We start from the raw sequence: 17,185 nt of genomic DNA on the forward strand, positions 1-17,185 counted from the left end.
TTTTCTCGATTTATTACTCAACTCGAGACTAATTTTTACTTTGTGGCTCTCGTTACTACTCGAAATTCTTCAATTCAGCAACGCCACGACGTTCCTTCGTTATTACGCGCGGTCTCGACGATCAGAATATTGAGCTGTCTCCGTGCACGAGTGTGTGTACTTAAATTCCAATCTATTTGCATATTCTACCAATACAGACGTCCGATTCACACCAATGATTCAGAACAATGAGCAAATTAAATTTGCCACTTTCATGCCACATTAACCAGCCAGCCGCGACGAGACGAAAGGACAAGCGGCAGAGAGTTCAACTCAGAGTAAGAGATACACAAACGTGTGTGTGTGTGTGTTGGCTCTGCGGACGTGTTCGTATAGTCGGAAAAGTATCGAATTTCGATCGTTACGCGGGCTCGATCGTCTTCGTTGTCTCTCTCGAGTTCTCGTCATTCTCTGTCTCTTTCTTTTTCCCTGTCGCAACGTATTTTATGACCCTCTGAAAATTCTACCAAAGGCTTTTCCTCACGGATTTCAACGCGGGGGCTCACATCATCAAAATTTCAAAGTTATCGTGTCCTCCGCGTCGAATAATCTTATTCGAAAGAAGGAGGGAAAAAGAGGCCGAGGGGAGGCTTAAGATATTGGCTGGCCATTTGAGCTCGTGCATTTTCATGCAAAGCTTTTTCTTGTACGTTTTTTCTCTAATTTTTGGATCCCACATCCACACGAGGTCCACGAGGCGATCGTTAACTCCGCTGGAACAAATACCCACTCCAATCTGCGATGTGCATTTCATTTTTTGTTCCGCATTCATTCCGCCTTGACTGCAAGAGTTGCTCTCGCCCTAGCTCGTTATAACGCGATGATAACGAGAACGCGCAACTTACCAGCCAACGAATGTATGTGCAATGGAGAAAAATAGAGAAAGAAGGAGCGACGTGTGGAAAGAATTTTCTTATCTCATGCGTGCGTGCTATACAAACTTCGTTGGCCTATATTTTGTCCCGAGAGTACGCTTTCAAGTTTTAGTTTTTCGGCTACAATTCGAGGCTGAGAAAATATTTGATATTTTGATTTTTACGGGTTTACATTAGTAGACGGTTTATGCAATAGTACAAAATAGAAATAGCGATCGTGAGTCAGGTTTATTGAAGTCTTGATGAGAAGTAAACAGGTCGTCTGAGTACAAATTTTTCGAGGTTGTTATTTGAGGCGGTCACCCAGTGTGGTGGCCGGATTTTATGGAGTTTTTTCGCGATTTTTTTGCGGCGAGGAAAAAAAACAGACTTTTGAAATTCGAAGGGTTTATTTATTGGTATTTCAGATGTTTCTTCGTGGTCTCCACGATTCCGGGGGATTGGTTTATCTGAGATGAAAAAACCAAAGAGCGTTTTGATGTGTAAAACAGTGGCTATCGCCTGAACTAAAATCATACAGAAATATTGAAAATCAAAGGATTTTTGTGCTTTGGAAGGTCTTTAAAATTCAAATTTGGTGTTTCGAGGCGCGAAAATCTTTCAACTATAGAGTTCAAATACCAATAAATAAACCCTTCAAATTTCAAAAGTCTACGTTTTTATTTCTCGCAGAAAAAAATTGCGAAAAAACCCCAAAAAATCCAGCTGCCACACGCGGTGACCTCCTTAAAACGAGGGTTTTAATGCCTTTTTTTGGTCTTTCGTGATAATTTCCTCGATACACAGTTGTCTCGTTCTCCAGCGATTAAATATCGTCTGAAAAATTGAAAAATATTATTTTAATCGTGGCAAAATTGATGCGACATTGAAAAATAAGCAACTCTGATAAAAACTTCTCTCCAGATATAAGGGCTGGAGAAAAGCGTGGAAAACTCGATCTATAAAACGGCTAAATCATTGGAACCTCATAAAGAACCGTTTCCTGGTCAACGAATGATACGCGAGTCGGTAGATGGCAAGCAAAGCGGTCGTCCAACAGCGCATTGGCCTTGCTCGAGGCTATTTGACTTGCGAAGATCGTCGAAGTCGCGCGTCGATTGCGCATTTATCGCTGCTTAATAATATTTATTTCTTAAACAAATTTTTATTCGGTATCACGCGGGTTCGTGGATCGATTTTCGAAGAATATTCGACGAGAAACTTCGATAAATTATCCAAGTTGCGTTATTAATAACTTGTAATTCGGTAATGAATGCAAAAAATATGCCATATGCCGTCTCTTTCGTCCTCGACTTTAATGCTTTTGCATCATGTATTTTCGAAAGGGTCTGACCCAATAACGACGTTTCCACTGATGCGTGTGTCTGTCACCACATTTTCTGCAGTATACTCGCCATGGACGAAGAGAGTTTCTGCTCTTGGTGTGGGTTTGTTGGCATGTGTGACGTCACGCGATAGCGCAACGCATTTATACATCGTGAACACGTATTTGCCATGCATCTCGAGGATTTCAGACTGTTCGAGAGAAGCGAAGGAAGAATGAGAGGAAAAAGATGAGAAGCATGAGAAGGTGCTCGAAGGGGAGGCAACGAAGCAAGGGGGTGCCTGTTTTGTCGAAGTATGGGCACGTAGTTGCCACGAAAGGATCATGGAGTGGACTTAGCGTCGAAATCCCGCGTAAAACTTGTCCGGAATAACAAAGTTTCCGGTGCAGGCTACCAGTAGCTACTTTTCTTCTTCTACTCCTTCTTTTTACTCGTTCTCTATGTCTTACTTGTCCAAAACACTCGTCCGGCACCTTCTCATGTTTTTTCTCCTTGTCTTCCACAGTCTTGGCGCTTCTTGCTTTAGTCTTTACAAGCCATAAAAATCGACCGGAGATTAACGAAACAAGAGGGAGCTGTGGAAGACAGCTTTTTAAAAAAAGTAATAAACAAGAAAAATCTTTATACATGCTTCGAAAAGCTCTGATGAGTTTATTCGAGTCGCGAGTTTACAACGTTGCAAAAAAAAGGCAAGTAGCATCGTGTCGTTACAGTTTGTTACAGCAATGAAAGTGCAAATATTTGGGTTTTGCAAACGTCTTTGTCTCTTTAACGAATTCAATAAATAGCAGTTCTCTCTCTTGAAGTAACAAAGTTACAATGTTACAAAGTTCGCTAAAGTTACAATAATTGAGAAGTTTTAAGGTCAGATCAAGTTTGAGTCATTTTGGCGTTCGTATTTCTGCAATAGTATTCCACCAAAGTGGCGATGGATCAAACGTTTTTAGGTTTCGATCCTACGGTTTCGTTTAACCACGCCCCGCGTTCATTTCGCCGAATCTTCCGATTTAAACTTGACTTTTTTCCGAAGGTTTTTTGCGGACTTTCGGTTGAAAGAAAGATTGGCGATACACTCGACGTATTATCGGCCAGCTATGTGCGCGAATATATCTATGTTGATACGAAGGGAGGGGAGGGAGTGAGAAGAAACCTTGACACGAGAGCATAGCATCGATACAGCTTGGCCCATAAAAGATGCTTGTTCACGCACACACTGTCAGACGAATACACAGCGCAAGCACATTCTTCGATTGGTGATGAAAGCATTTTTCTCATAGCCGGCAGCCTATCGAGGATCTATTCACCGCGAGCTTCACAACTTAAGGTAGATCATGCCCGAAGGATCGTATTTTATGGGTGTCTAAATTGGATCGACTTTTTACTTCCTAATCAAAGATATAATCGCTCTAAATTAATGCCAGAGTCATTAATTCGAAATTGTAAATAAATATTTTCAACTTTTTTCTTGGCGAATGAAATTACGAGCCATTAAGGAGGGTGGATCACGAAATAAAAATAATCAGAATTTGATCAAATTTGGTGATAACATTCTTTGGCATCAAGTATAGAAATACAATTTTTTTCAAATTTTTTTACCACGTGGTTATCGCATAATTGAGCGTTAAATCAAAGTTCTTATGCACGAGATGTATAACCGTATATATGTAAACTCTATGCTTGTACACGTGAACTTTAGTGTTCAATTACTCGAGAGCTATGTGGTAGAAAAATGTGAAAAAATTTCTATCGCCTTTTATATTTTTAAAGAATACATTTACCAAATTTTATGAAATGCACATATCATTTTGAAATTCTTAATATTTTTAACATGGTTTAGCATGGCAACATTGTATCGTCGCGATCCACCCTCCTTAATTGAGCCATCACTGACTGAACCCAAAATTCCATTCGTCCCTGGCGAAAATACTTCAGTTTTTTATGTAAAAATCGCATTAGAGAGCGCAAAAGGAAAATACCAAGAGAAATGGATCAAGAAATAAGTGTTGATAAAAAGACAGAAGGCTGTGGCAGGAATGGCCCGAGCCAAGAAGAAACAAAATGCCGAAATACACGAGTGCTCAATACGAATTTTATTCAATATCTTTAACGTAATATATCTTTATTACTAGTGAGACAATCGTCTCGAATTTTTTCCCAAACCTTCGTTATATATACTTCATTGTTAATGGATACTTTTTTATAAACTTGGTAAGAAGCGTTCGTTCGTTACATGGAAAGATAAGCAATTTTTTACGCATAGTCTCTGTAACCCGGTGTATTTTTCTTCATATTTAAACACGATTATCTCAGTAGTAACCAATAAGACGAGCCCTTTGAAATTTGATATGCGTGTCAGTCGACTGCCCATTAAAACTCTCTGTCTTGATAAAATCGTTTCGTGCATGAACTACCTTAAATTCTTTTGGTCATTCTCAATTTTCCGAAAATATTTTACGTTGAACCACTTCTGGTCGAAAAATCTTTCCATTCATCCCTGAAAACGCACGCTGTGCACATTCAGTGTCTTACTTATCAAGTATGCAATGCGATATACGTCGAGCTTGTGAGGCTTCCCGGTCGAACGAAATACGAGAATATCTCGAGCCGTGGATGAAGACGCTCCGGCAGCAATTATATGCGATACACATTCATGAATACAATAGATATGCACTGAATTACTTCCCGCAGCGTTTTATAATCTTTCTTATATTCCGAGTGAGCAGGAATGAAAGAAATAAGCAATAGAAGAAGAGTATTCGACTTGTTACTTCTCATCCGGTTATTATTTATTTACGCAGGATAAAATGGCGTCACGAGAAGTATGAAATGACGCGAGCAACGACAACTTCCAAATCTTTTCTTTTGCTTTCCTTCCTCGTTCCATCTCACGATATCACGTTTACCATCCGCGAGCGAAAGTTTCTGCAAGCGATTCTTCCTTTCATGCTTTCCCGATGTCATTGAAAAACAAGCGACCGTCATTGACCTCCTGGGCCAAAGCTGTAACGACCAAAAGCTCAAGGTACACTAACCATAGGCGAGATTTTTCGAGCTGAACGAAAGCCCGTCCCGAGAGATGACCAAACGCAGAGCAGTTTGCAGGCTCTCGTCGTTCGCGGTGCGACTTATGAATCACGACATCTTGAGCCCACCGTATATAAAAATGGCTCTCTTCGATCCTGAATTTATATCGTGTGTTTAGCTCCGAATTGGTTCTTTATGAGCGGCACGTGAGAATACTTCTCACGACAGCTAACAGCAACGAAACATTTGCGCGCTTTATATATATATATATACTATTCTACATTGTACACACGCCCGTTGCTTCAGAAATATGCCAGGAAGCTTCGAGAGCTTTTGAATCTTCTTCATTTCCAAGTTCATTTACGATTTTATTCCAATTCTCCCTTTTTCTCAGGCATCTGCGATCGGGCAGAATAACAACCGTCCTCTTCACGACTCTACTCAAAAACAGCCCTGCTCCAAACAGCCCTACTCTCAAATTTCCAAAATCAATGCACCGTGTCTCCTCTTTTGTCATTAATAATCTGTGTCAAGACATTTTAAAGAGCAGATACGTTGTTCATGCATAAAATAAAAATCTTTAGAGTGGAAACGTTATCGAGTAGATTTACAAGAGTCGAGTTACGTTGCAGCAAGTCAAAAAATTTTCTTCCAGTAAATTTATTCAACAACAGTTCTCCTCTAAATACATGTTTGAAGAGCGGAGTCGTTATCGGGTAGAGCTGCAATGAGTATAGTTATAAATAGCTGCTAGTTAACAACTCCATCGGTAGCCATTCTCGATGGCAGCTTCGCTCCTTAATAACTGCGGATCTACGTAGAGAACGTCTACCCTCCTTAACGTATCTATTCCGGTGTGATATTTAATCCCCAATATCTCTACTCATTATGATTTCAGAACATGTCTCATTATGAGAAGAGATATTGAAGATCGTGGATCATACATGAGTAGACGTAGAGTCGTTATGAATTTCGGAGTAAAGATTTTAGAAGCAGAGTTGTTTTCGAGCAGAGGCGTAAAGAGGATGTGGTTGTTATACTGCCAAGCTTCGAGAGCTTTTGAACCTTCTTCATTTCCCAGTTCATTTACGATTTTATTCTAATTTTTCCTTTTATTTTTAGAAATATCGATTTGATGCGACAATCGTCGTTGTTCATGGGAATTTGTACGGACTTATTGATCCGTTATTTTACGTTGTATGACCGACGATAATGATGCATTCGAAAGCTCCTATAACTTCGATGTTTTGGTGTTTTTTTTGCAGAACGACGATCTAGTTTTCGACCAGGATGGAAAGAATCCAGGGATCGAGGTACCCTTGATCCAGAGGCAAAAGCATTCGTCGTTCTTTCAAAGGATAAAGCGGGGAGTGTGGGATTGGTTTTCTGCACCGACCACGAGCACGGAGTCACCGAAAAGTATGAACATTGCCAATACTTTGATCCAGAGACGCGGCAGCGTCTTGACGCCAAGTTACAAAATGTAGTTTTTTAATGGCAAAGTCAAGGCGTTCTGTACTCGAGATCGAGTACTTTTTTGGTTGTAAACGTCAACAGAGCATACGGTCAACATTTTTTTTGTACAATCGTTTTCAGCTGAAAATGAAACAACAACAGCAACGGTAGAGAAAGAACCAGTGGCGACACCGAATCGGACCAAAACCAAAGACATTCTCGACTTGTTCGGCGACGATTCGAAAGATCGGAAGCCTCGCGCGAGCGACGAAGAAAATATCATCGAGCATGAAAATTCTTCCCCCAAAAATGATGTAATTATGATATTATTCTATTTCTCATATCCCAAATCGTTCCCTCAGATTCGTCAAGATTCTTTTCCAATGAAACGTTGCTTTATAGAACGATAATGACATTGGTGAGTTCGCGGCTGGTCATACGGACGACGAAGATCTTGCCGGTTCCGGCGAAGTTGAGGGGAGTGCTGTCGATGGCGACGGTTGGGTTACAGAGTCGCCGAGAGTCGGTGGACAAGCTCGTAAGGACTGAATTTTTCCTCCCAGCAATTTCCTCATATTCGTCGAAAATAATTCGCCATGAGCACAATATTCGTAGTCTATTTTTCAATTATTTCATCGGTTTCTGTTTTCGAAGTATGCTCCGGAGTAAGAAATTTTGGAATGATGTTTTAAGAATTTAGTACACTTCGAGATTTTCATCTCAGAGATGGGAATAAATGAACTTTTTGACACTATTTCACGAGGGCTCGGCCTCGATATCAAGATGTCGAATTAAGTATAATTAATGAATTGTTCTGCTCGAGTTTATATCGAATGATGTGGAAATTTATGAGCGTGAGGAAATCATTAAGTGATACGTCGATAAACGCTATTTCTATTTCCCCCACAGTAGAAGCCTGTCAAATAATTAGCTTGAAATATCGTTAACCGATAACATCGAATTTCGTTTCAGGCTTTTACAGAATAACGCTAACGGTTTTGGAGCCGTTCAGGGAAGAATACCGCGACAGAAACAGCGAAGAGCACAAAGAACTGGCCGGTAGTTTGGTCAAAGGGATCGAAGATTTATACCGTCAAAAAATTCCTGATTACGAACACTTTGCAAACGTCGTTAAGATCGCGTAAGTTGTTCAACAAATCTTTGAGAATTCAATAGCAATAATGAGTCAACCGAACAATTCGCCCTATTCGAGGGTACGACCTTGAAATGCTGGTCTCTCGTAAGCTTGGATCAAAAGAGCTTTTCGAATCCCAAAGCTTTCTAGAAACGTTAGATTATCCAGACTTTCTGTCCAACCCCATATTTCCTATTTGCCATAAAAAAATCTACATCGAATAAAAACGTTCGCGTGTGTATATCTGTATCCATAAATTGTACATTGATATCACGAATACGTTCATAAATTGTTCAGACGACTGGAGGACGCGTTCACGTCCGAGGTGACCCTCGACATTGGTTCGACATTTGGGGACGAGGCTGAAGTGCGGAATATTCTCGAAAGGCAATTGCTGTTTCACACGTTGGGTGGCATCCCGGTTGACTCGAAGGGCTTTACGTTCAGAAATTTCCAAGGTAATCGAGAGACCGCCTTAACCCTCTGGACCATTGGTCCCCTTCAATGTTTCTCGAACAAATTTTTTCTTCAGCGATTACGTCTCTGTGTGCTTTTGCACGAGCGATTTGTGATGAGTCGAAAATCAAAAATGCTGTCATGTGAAAGTAGAATTTAGAAGAACGCAACGTAGCTCAACAAAATTAGGGAATGTCACCGGTGTCGTGTGAACGTTTGCACGATTTTTTTCATTTCCTTTTCAATCATTTTTTTATTGTAGCAATTAACGTTTATTCTTTTCCTTTTTTTGTTTTCATATTTGTGGCGTATTTTTAAACGTTGGAATGAATGAATTTTATACGAAATACGCAAAGGCCCAGGCGTTGAAGGCGAGTGCGATGAGAACACAGAGCTCAGATGCCGGGACGGTTCTTGTGCCCCGTTGAACTCACGCTGCGACAATGAATATGATTGTGCTGATGGTTCCGATGAGTTTGATTGTCCTCAGTACACACTGGTCGGTGAAAACCGTAAGTAAAAAAGGACACAAAAATTCAAATATCAATTATTATTCTTTCGTCTATTGCTTAATCCATTGAAATTCATTGAATCAGCTGTGAATCATGCTTATCTCGATCGCGAATATTTTCCATAAAATTTTCCAAACTCAATCCTCATTTCAATTCGTTTCTTAATTTCAACGATGTGGCGACTTTTGGATGATACTTTAAAGATTCATAGATTCAAAAGTTCAAAGATATTTAATGCAAAGATTCATTACTGCAATATCAGTAACCCTCTTCACTGTCATTTTGCTAAGTAATTTCTTAATGCTGAACCATCGTTGGTGGTCGATGATTCGATTTCCAAAACGAAATACGAGAATAAGTACGTCAACGAATATTTCAAATTTTCGATATCAGCACGTTGTATATAAAGCTTGTTAAAGAAAAGCCTGACGAAGCTGCATGTTAATTATTTATATCGCTAACGTGGTACGTCTTCTGTACATAAAAGTTCCAAAATTCTCGTCACTGACGATCGTTTTTTTATTTACGATTGTTCCTTCGCCCTCATTCTTTGGTGCTTTGCGTATTATCTGTAAGAAAAATTAAAAAAACCACAAAAAGTCACGATGAAAAAGGTTTTAACGGAGCAGGAAGAAAAAATTCTGGGAAACGTTATTTCATGAGATTTTAATTGATCCTCAATGTACGGTACCATCGTTAGATCCTGAAGAAAGTGAAGAAGTAACCCCGAGACCGGTGGATTCACCTACCGTTGGCAATAATTCAGGACGCACCGAGTGTCGGGGCGACGATTATGCTGTGGCTTGTACCGACGGTAGTCGGCATATTTGCACTTTGCAAAAGTGCGACGGTGTTCAGGATTGTGACGACGGAGCTGACGAGGAAGGATGTTCTTCGTCAGGTAGGATTTGCTCGTCTCAGATTTTCAGCTGCCACATTAATCTTTTCCCATTTAACCTTCCCCTACTTTCCATCGACTGGGACATTGAGGTGATGGAGTTGCAGCAAGAATCGAAATATACTAAAATCATTTGTTGAAATGCTATCGCTCTATTATTTAGTCGATCAACGTTGCTTTTGGCTTTTTTGATCAACCTCAAAATCATTTTTTTTTTTTTTTACTTTTTTTATTGCCTTATTGAAACTTGACACATTCATAGAATGGACGAAGATGAGTAGGATTGTAGAATATTTGCATGACAATTTGCATGGGCTAATGGGAGGATAAGTGTGTGAATAATTGTACATAGAAAAATTAGAAGAAGTAAGAAACGAATGTAGTTTTTGACAGTATTTTCGCTCTAACCCCTTCTCCTTACGGAGACATCTAGAACGATTTCTCGACGACGATGTGTCATTGTAAGTAATGAATTTAATTGTTGAATTGTTGGTGGTTGATGATTCGGAGTGTTGACTAATCGATGCGAATTTTTTTGGGTATCAAAGATTATTTACAGCTTCATTTAACGAGGATCGATTAACCCTGTGAATATTCATATTTTTTTGAACAAGTCATTCAAATTTTGTTTTCGTGTTACTCGCAGGTTGCGCAAGCGGCGAATTCGTGTGTGACGTCACTCGGTGTATCCTGGACTCTCAACGTTGTGACTTTAGTGTCGACTGTGAGGACGGAAGTGACGAACAAAGTTGCACCTATCCGAGTGAGTTTTTCACGAAATATATTATTTATCGATGTGACTTGAGAAATTCTCAGATATTTTGAAGGTCGCAGCTCTCACATTTTCTGTATAAAAATCAAGTTATTGCGAGCCGTTGTGCACTCATTGACAGCAGAATTGAATTCGAAAACTTCAAACGGTTTTCGATGTTCGCAACGAGCATTTCAAGCTTGTTGGAAATCGCGAGATTTTTAATGTCCTGTCGTCGGACACCGCGAGCGCCCACATTTTCTGTAATTTCTGTCTTACCAGAGGTCGATAAAAAGTATCCCTTTTTATCTCGCGTCGGACCGAAGGTATGTACGCAGTGAGTTAAAACCAAACGTCAGTCGATAAGGTCGAGTCCCCTGTTAAGGGGATGCAACGCTATTGGTCTCCGATAAAACAAAATTCTTCGGGCATCAGATCCCTACAATGATTGGTAGTGAAACTTTGAAGTATAAAATCGTCGTCAAAGAAAGTGGAACACAAATTTTCGTCCGGAGTCATTGAACTTCCCATTCGACTTGTCTTTAACAACGGAATTTTTAATGCTGCTTTTCGATAGTATTAAAAATACTCTTTCGATGTTGTCGTTGAGCGGAACATCGATCAGCTTCGAAGTTTTTCGTAGTCTTCGTAATGACGTTTCAACGAAGTGTTTCTTCGACGTTGCAATAAAATTGCTCGGAGCCATTCTCAGTTTTATTGAAAATTAGTATTTTCCGTAGGTTGTTTGAGCCTTCTGACAGGCGTGGGAGATACGAAATTTTCTAAAATAAAAACTAAGTTCGCATTCTCAATGACTGAGCCTAAGAAAAGTGAAGTGTCACACTAACCATGAGGCCTAATGTACGAAATTTTCTTTCACAATGAACCGAGTCAAATGGAAGCAGTAACAAACTCATTTGCGAGCTTCACAGAGTGGCCTTTACGAGGAGCTGCGTTTGAGCAATGAAGAACACTCAACTTGCCAATATTTGTAAATGAGAAAGTGACGATAAGTATTGTTTCAATGCTAGGAATAGTGTGAAAACCGTGCGTCCCCACAACATGATGAAACTCAAGTCCACAAGCTGCCTTCTGATCGAACTTTCTCAAAAAGAAAAAGTGTTACGTAATTTCGTCACTACTTTTCGACGAATTCAGTCAAATTTATTGATAAATTCAAAGTACTGAATTCCAGGATGTCAAACTGACTCTCCGTTTGTTTTTCGGGGAACAATTAATTTAGTTTTTACCGCGACGAGTGGATTCCGCGTGGTATTTTTCCAGGTACGAAAAGTTTTTATTCATTGAGGGAGCGATCGATTGAGATACACAGCGATCCGGTATGGCAAGATGATTCCATGGGCTTGAGGAATTCACGAATTTCCAAGTCTCGCGGAAGCACGGGGAGGCTGAAAATTCTCGTTCTTTCGTTCGCTTAAAAATAGGGTCACAAACTAGAGCGAAGCCCTGTGGTAGCTGTGGAAGAAAAGTGTGGAAGCGTCGTGAGCTGAGAGACGAGAGCACCAGCGGAGCAATGCAAGCGAGACGAAGCGATGAATATTCATCGCTCGAGAGCTTTTTTCTCTCTCCTTGTTTTCAGCTCTTCGTGTCGTCGTTGTCGTCCTCGATGTTCGACACTCTTCCATCCTTTCCGCGGTGTCTTTCCATCCACCCTCGGCTCATCCGATCTCGCTATTGAGCTGCAACCTCGAGGATCACTCGTAGTCAACAACCCGGAAGCCTCGAAGTCGACCAATGTGTGTGCGTCCCGTCACTCGCTTTCCTTCCATTTTTCCATCGTCTCGATCATTGCTCGTCCTCCCATTCGCCTACGCTTTCCCGTCGCCTATTTTTTCCGTCTCTACACTATTGAGCTTCTGAAAAATCCCAATTTTTTCCAAACTTTAACCTCCAGACGATTTGAACAAGCATAATTTGCTGCACACCGAAAAATTATTTTTCTACAATAGGCCTCTCTCAGGCTTTTGCTTCTCTTCGTAACTTCGATCCGCTCGGCTTTAATTAATGGCAGTGATCACCTAACAAGCGACTGACGTGTATACAAGATTCAAAAAAATCCTGGATCGACATTTTTCACTATTTTTAAATTCTCTCTCCACAACTACGAATGATTTCAACAAAAAAGAATTCGCATATTACGTTTAATCTTGTGTACAAATACAATTTTTTTCAAATTTCTTTACCACATAGTTATCGCATGATTGAACGTTAAATCGAAGTTCTCATGCACGATATGTATAACTGTACAAATGTAAACTAAACGCTTATACACGTGAACAATTTAGTGTTCAATTACTCGAGAGCTATGTGGTAGAAAAATCTGAAAAAATTTATATCGCCTTTTATATTTTTAAAGAATGCATTTACCAAATTTTATGAAATTCTCATCATTTTGAAATTCTTAATATTTTAAACGTCGTTTAGCGTGGCAACGTTGTATCGTCGCGATCCATCCTCCTTAATATTAATAAATATATCCTTTCGCAACTAAGTAATCGTGACATTAGAAAGAGAACTGATAATAATCCTTCCTTTTGGGCTTGCCTCGAGTAGAAAAACATATTTGACGTTTGTGTTAGGCGAGAGCGAATGTATTTTATTTTACATTTCGAATCCGCATTGAAAAGGTATTTTTAATACAGAAATGTTGGCTATTCAGTGTGAGATGTCGAGCTCTGCCAGTGAATAACAATAACTGCATCGTTTATCTCCGTTGCCCTCTTTTCCTCAGTTTGTTAGGCCGTACTTCGTTATATCCGGCATTTCACATAATGCCTCTGGACGAGGACAATTATGAGTAGTTGGGAAGTAGAAACGAGGATGCAGAAGGAGCGATGGTGGAGGGAGAGAAAAAGACCGAGAGAGAGAGAGAATGGGGCATTAAAGGAGGTTGGTAGCCGACCGCACGCTAGGCACTACCACGACAAACGTCAAAACCACTGTCTTCGAACATTATTCAGATAAGCCAGTCGTCAGGAACATACCGAATTAAAGAGGGGCAGGGGGGGGGGGGAGGGGGGATGGGCGAACCCACAGTTACAATACGAGTAAGTTTTACGCGGCCGTTACAAGACGCATGTACACACAAAAATGGTTTTCGTCTCATGACAATGCTGTAGGCAAGCTCTGGCATCGAGGATTTTTCCTGCTGAACGCAAGGAACGAACGAATGTTTGAACGATTCGATGAATAAGTCTCTGGAAAGTTTTCTTGGAAAAAAATAGAGGGACAGAAGAAAAAAAAAGAATCGTTGACGTTTAACTCGAGCATACCTTGAGCCTTTCGCTGCAAAAGGTTTAGAGCTGGGCCAAAACACCCCGCGGGAGTCGATGCTAATCGTCTCTAATTGTAGACTTTCCTTCCTTGAGAGAGCCACGTCGATTATGATGAGATTAACGTCCAAGATAGAAGCGAAAGATCAAAAGCCGTGCGGCAATCATTGCGGCGCTTGGTGAGGCAAAAAATTCAATCGCTCCGTTCTTTTTTACAGAACTCACTATTTCAGAGTGCAGTGGATTTGTTTTTTTTCTGCTTCAGTTTGCTCGAAGACCTTACAGTGTTTGGAAGGTTGGGACTCAAGTCTGCGAGCACTCAAAACCAATATATTTCATTGTTTTAATTTTTTAAAGACTCGTACCCGGCACTACTCGTGGCATGTTCGAAAAGTTCACTCGCGGATTCCAAGGAGTCGTGAAATCGCGTGCTTTGCCACAGCCTCGTTTTCGAGACTGCGAGGCCTCCTCCCTTGCTCTCTGACTTCTTCTGGGCTTGTGGTTTTAACTCGTTCCTTTCTACGAAGATAGTCCGAACGAGAATTTCTCCTAAGCCATGCAATTTAAGCTCCGGCAAGTTGTCAATGTGTTTTCCATAACGACGGATCTACGCTTCTCAGATTTGAGTTTATGGATTTTCTTTGCTCTTGTCCATCCCCCCCCCCCCCCCCTGCACGTCTATTAATATCCGGTCTTGAGTGAATAACTTTGAAACGATTGCAGCCTTCGCGCACTCAGACTATTCTATCAAAGTAATTTACAGTGACAGAGATTGGAAATACAGAGAGCAATGAATCGAATTTTACTCGTGAGCGCGATTCCATGCTCCCTCGGAGCAAAAGAGTTTTAAAGATTTTTTCAATTTCAATTCTTCAATACTTGAGGAATCATCGACGAATCGCTTTGAGTTTAAGCGTATCGAGCAAACTCTTTTTTCAGAGCTTTTGGCTCGAGTCACCGTCACGATTCCTCACCGTTCACGGCGCTGAATGACTGTTTATAAAAAATTCAGACTCGTCGTCGTTAACAGTGATAAATATAAATCGATTATTTAAACTTTAAATAATTCGCCATGCCTGCGGTGAAGTCCTTTGCCTTTTCCGGTTTGAACCTCCAAGATGAAGATTAAATCGACATGACACCCGTCTTCCTATGTACGTTCAAATCGATGCTGAATTTCTAAAGACACTGCATATTTCAATTTCCAAAAGTCAAACCATTACGTGGTACCGGCTCATTCATTATTTTCATTTTACAAAAGCTAAAGATACAAAATTCTGTCGAAATCTGTTCAACGATAAGCACATCAAATGTCAGACATCGTGGATATCAGCTTTTTATACCTGCAGGTGACAATTACTGTATTTTTAGAATAAACTGACTTAAGGGTTACCGGTCCAACAAAAGTACCGAAATATTCATGATTCCGAAGAATATAATGAAAATGGACGTCACTTTGGCTATCTGCATTTTGTTCGTTTGTCCTGGCTTCATTCGTGAATTTGATATATTCGTATACGTATCCTGCAGTACATAGAGTTTGATGGGCCACTTAAGTTGAGCAGCACAGGTCATCCAACCTGTCGATCAAAGTTATAGCAAAATACCTTTTCCAAATGCATATTAAACTTGCATTCGGGGCTATAAACAGACTGGATTTTCTGAAGATTGAAATATAAAATGAAAAAATTGAACGGAAATGATCAAACGAATATTCCCACTGGTCGAGTCATCACAATATCGTCAAAGATTGTCAATCAAGGTGAATCGCAGCTTTCGAGATTTGGAGTGCAATACCAATAATACGAATAAACTACGAAAACAGCATAAATGCTGTGAAAAGGCGAAAATAGTACATGCTCCTTTCAAATATAGTAGTTTCTAGTGGTGAAAAATTGGGTCACGACTTTACAAGAGGCAATCAGTAAATACTTCAAAATCACAAATAAACAAATACATTAAAATCAATTAACTTGGAATACTGATTTTGGGTGATCGACGATTGTGTCAAGACTCAAGAAAAAGTTTTTAAATAGACTTTGGGAACATCGACGATCAACCATCTTCATAAAATTACAAACAGGAAGTAGGAAAATGACAAAAAACTTTTCGACTCTAATTTTTAGCTCGTTTCACACAATTCGTTCTTTTTCACTGAAATTCCTTTTGTTTGTAATTTTTCGTGGGGATCATGGATTAATGATACTTTAAGAGTTGTTATTCATCGACTGACTTTCTGTCAAGTCTCGACAACTTGCGACCAGCACCGTAACCACTATTTGGCGGAAGTAAGTAAACTTGTCTCTATATTTTCACAGCATTTGTGCTGTTTTCGTGATTTATTTAACAACTTTTTTTAGACATTTAATCGAATGGTTTTCGAAGATCGAATGCTCATGTTTTTAAGGGGTTGACTGTACTTGTCGATATCACTCAATATGATTTTCAGTCAAGTTTTTCAATGAGTAGGTTTTATATCAGGCAATTATTGTGGCGCAATTTTCACGTGAATTTTCATTACGATTATACTGAAATTATATGCACGTCACGACTCAGCGAATTTAAATTCGGTACTCCCAATTTTTCATCATGAAAATTCGAACACAGTATGCCGCAACATGTCAATTTTGACTTGCCTCGTATTCATGAAATTAAAACGATATTTTTCACGAAAAAATCCCGAAGACAAAGTATCCATTGAAAAATATAGCCGAGAAACTGTTTTTCAGCAGTTGCATTTGGCATTTATTGAAAAAAAAATATGTATAATAATTTTCAAAAGAATGGAGGTGCGCAGCTCTGTCGAAAAATCCCGCCAAGTCGTAGGTTTAATGAAATTTACGAGGGGTCGAAAGGAAGCTCCAGAATTTCATTAACAAGGCGTTGTCGTTTGTTCGTCGTGCGATACGAGTCGGGTCTCCCGATTGTTGGATTTAAAGGTAAACGCGTTCTTGGGCTTTTTAGAATTCATTTTCGGTCTCATTTTGCTTGTTCTTGATGCTCTACCTCCGCCCCCGCCCCGGCTTTCCTCTCGTTCGAACGAACGACCTTAAATTAAACGTTATCGCAGGGAAGCGAGTCGCGAATAAGCGTGAGGCAGTCAGCGGTTGTTGTTACAGCGGCGGGTGGGCGACCAGGTCGCTTGCAGATTGGTAGGCGTTACCGTGGACGCGCTTTCGCGTTTGCTACTGCTTCGCGAAACCAACAACGGGGACACCACATTTTGCTATCTCTCTCTCCACTTCTCCCTCTTTTTATCCCTATCTCTAGCTCTCCCTTTCTTTTTATCCTTTTCGCTATATCTTTCCATCGTGTTATTGTGTGTTTGTGTAACAGTGGAAAATTCGTGGACCAGGAGTTAAGCTCGAGCATCTCAGCCCTGGAGCGAATGTATTTTTACGCTTTACCTTAATAATGTGAGT

At 40.1% G+C, this 17,185-nt stretch overlaps 1 protein-coding gene across 1 annotated transcript in view; it reads left to right on the forward strand.

The window, feature by feature from the left end:
* Positions 1–17,185, forward strand: part of trol (terribly reduced optic lobes) — a 157,455-nt gene that overhangs the window by 47,290 nt on the left and 92,980 nt on the right. The window contains exons 2-9 of the mRNA XM_043433154.1: positions 6,529–6,682; positions 6,860–7,032; positions 7,121–7,256; positions 7,691–7,859; positions 8,151–8,311; positions 8,666–8,821; positions 9,522–9,722; positions 10,366–10,482. Coding sequence (XP_043289089.1) covers positions 6,529–6,682; positions 6,860–7,032; positions 7,121–7,256; positions 7,691–7,859; positions 8,151–8,311; positions 8,666–8,821; positions 9,522–9,722; positions 10,366–10,482 — 1,267 coding nt within the window. The remainder of the gene's footprint in view (positions 1–6,528; positions 6,683–6,859; positions 7,033–7,120; positions 7,257–7,690; positions 7,860–8,150; positions 8,312–8,665; positions 8,822–9,521; positions 9,723–10,365; positions 10,483–17,185) is intronic.

This window comes from Venturia canescens, chromosome 1, assembly GCF_019457755.1.
Source record: "Venturia canescens isolate UGA chromosome 1, ASM1945775v1, whole genome shotgun sequence".
NCBI classification, from domain to species: Eukaryota; Metazoa; Arthropoda; class Insecta; order Hymenoptera; family Ichneumonidae; genus Venturia; species Venturia canescens.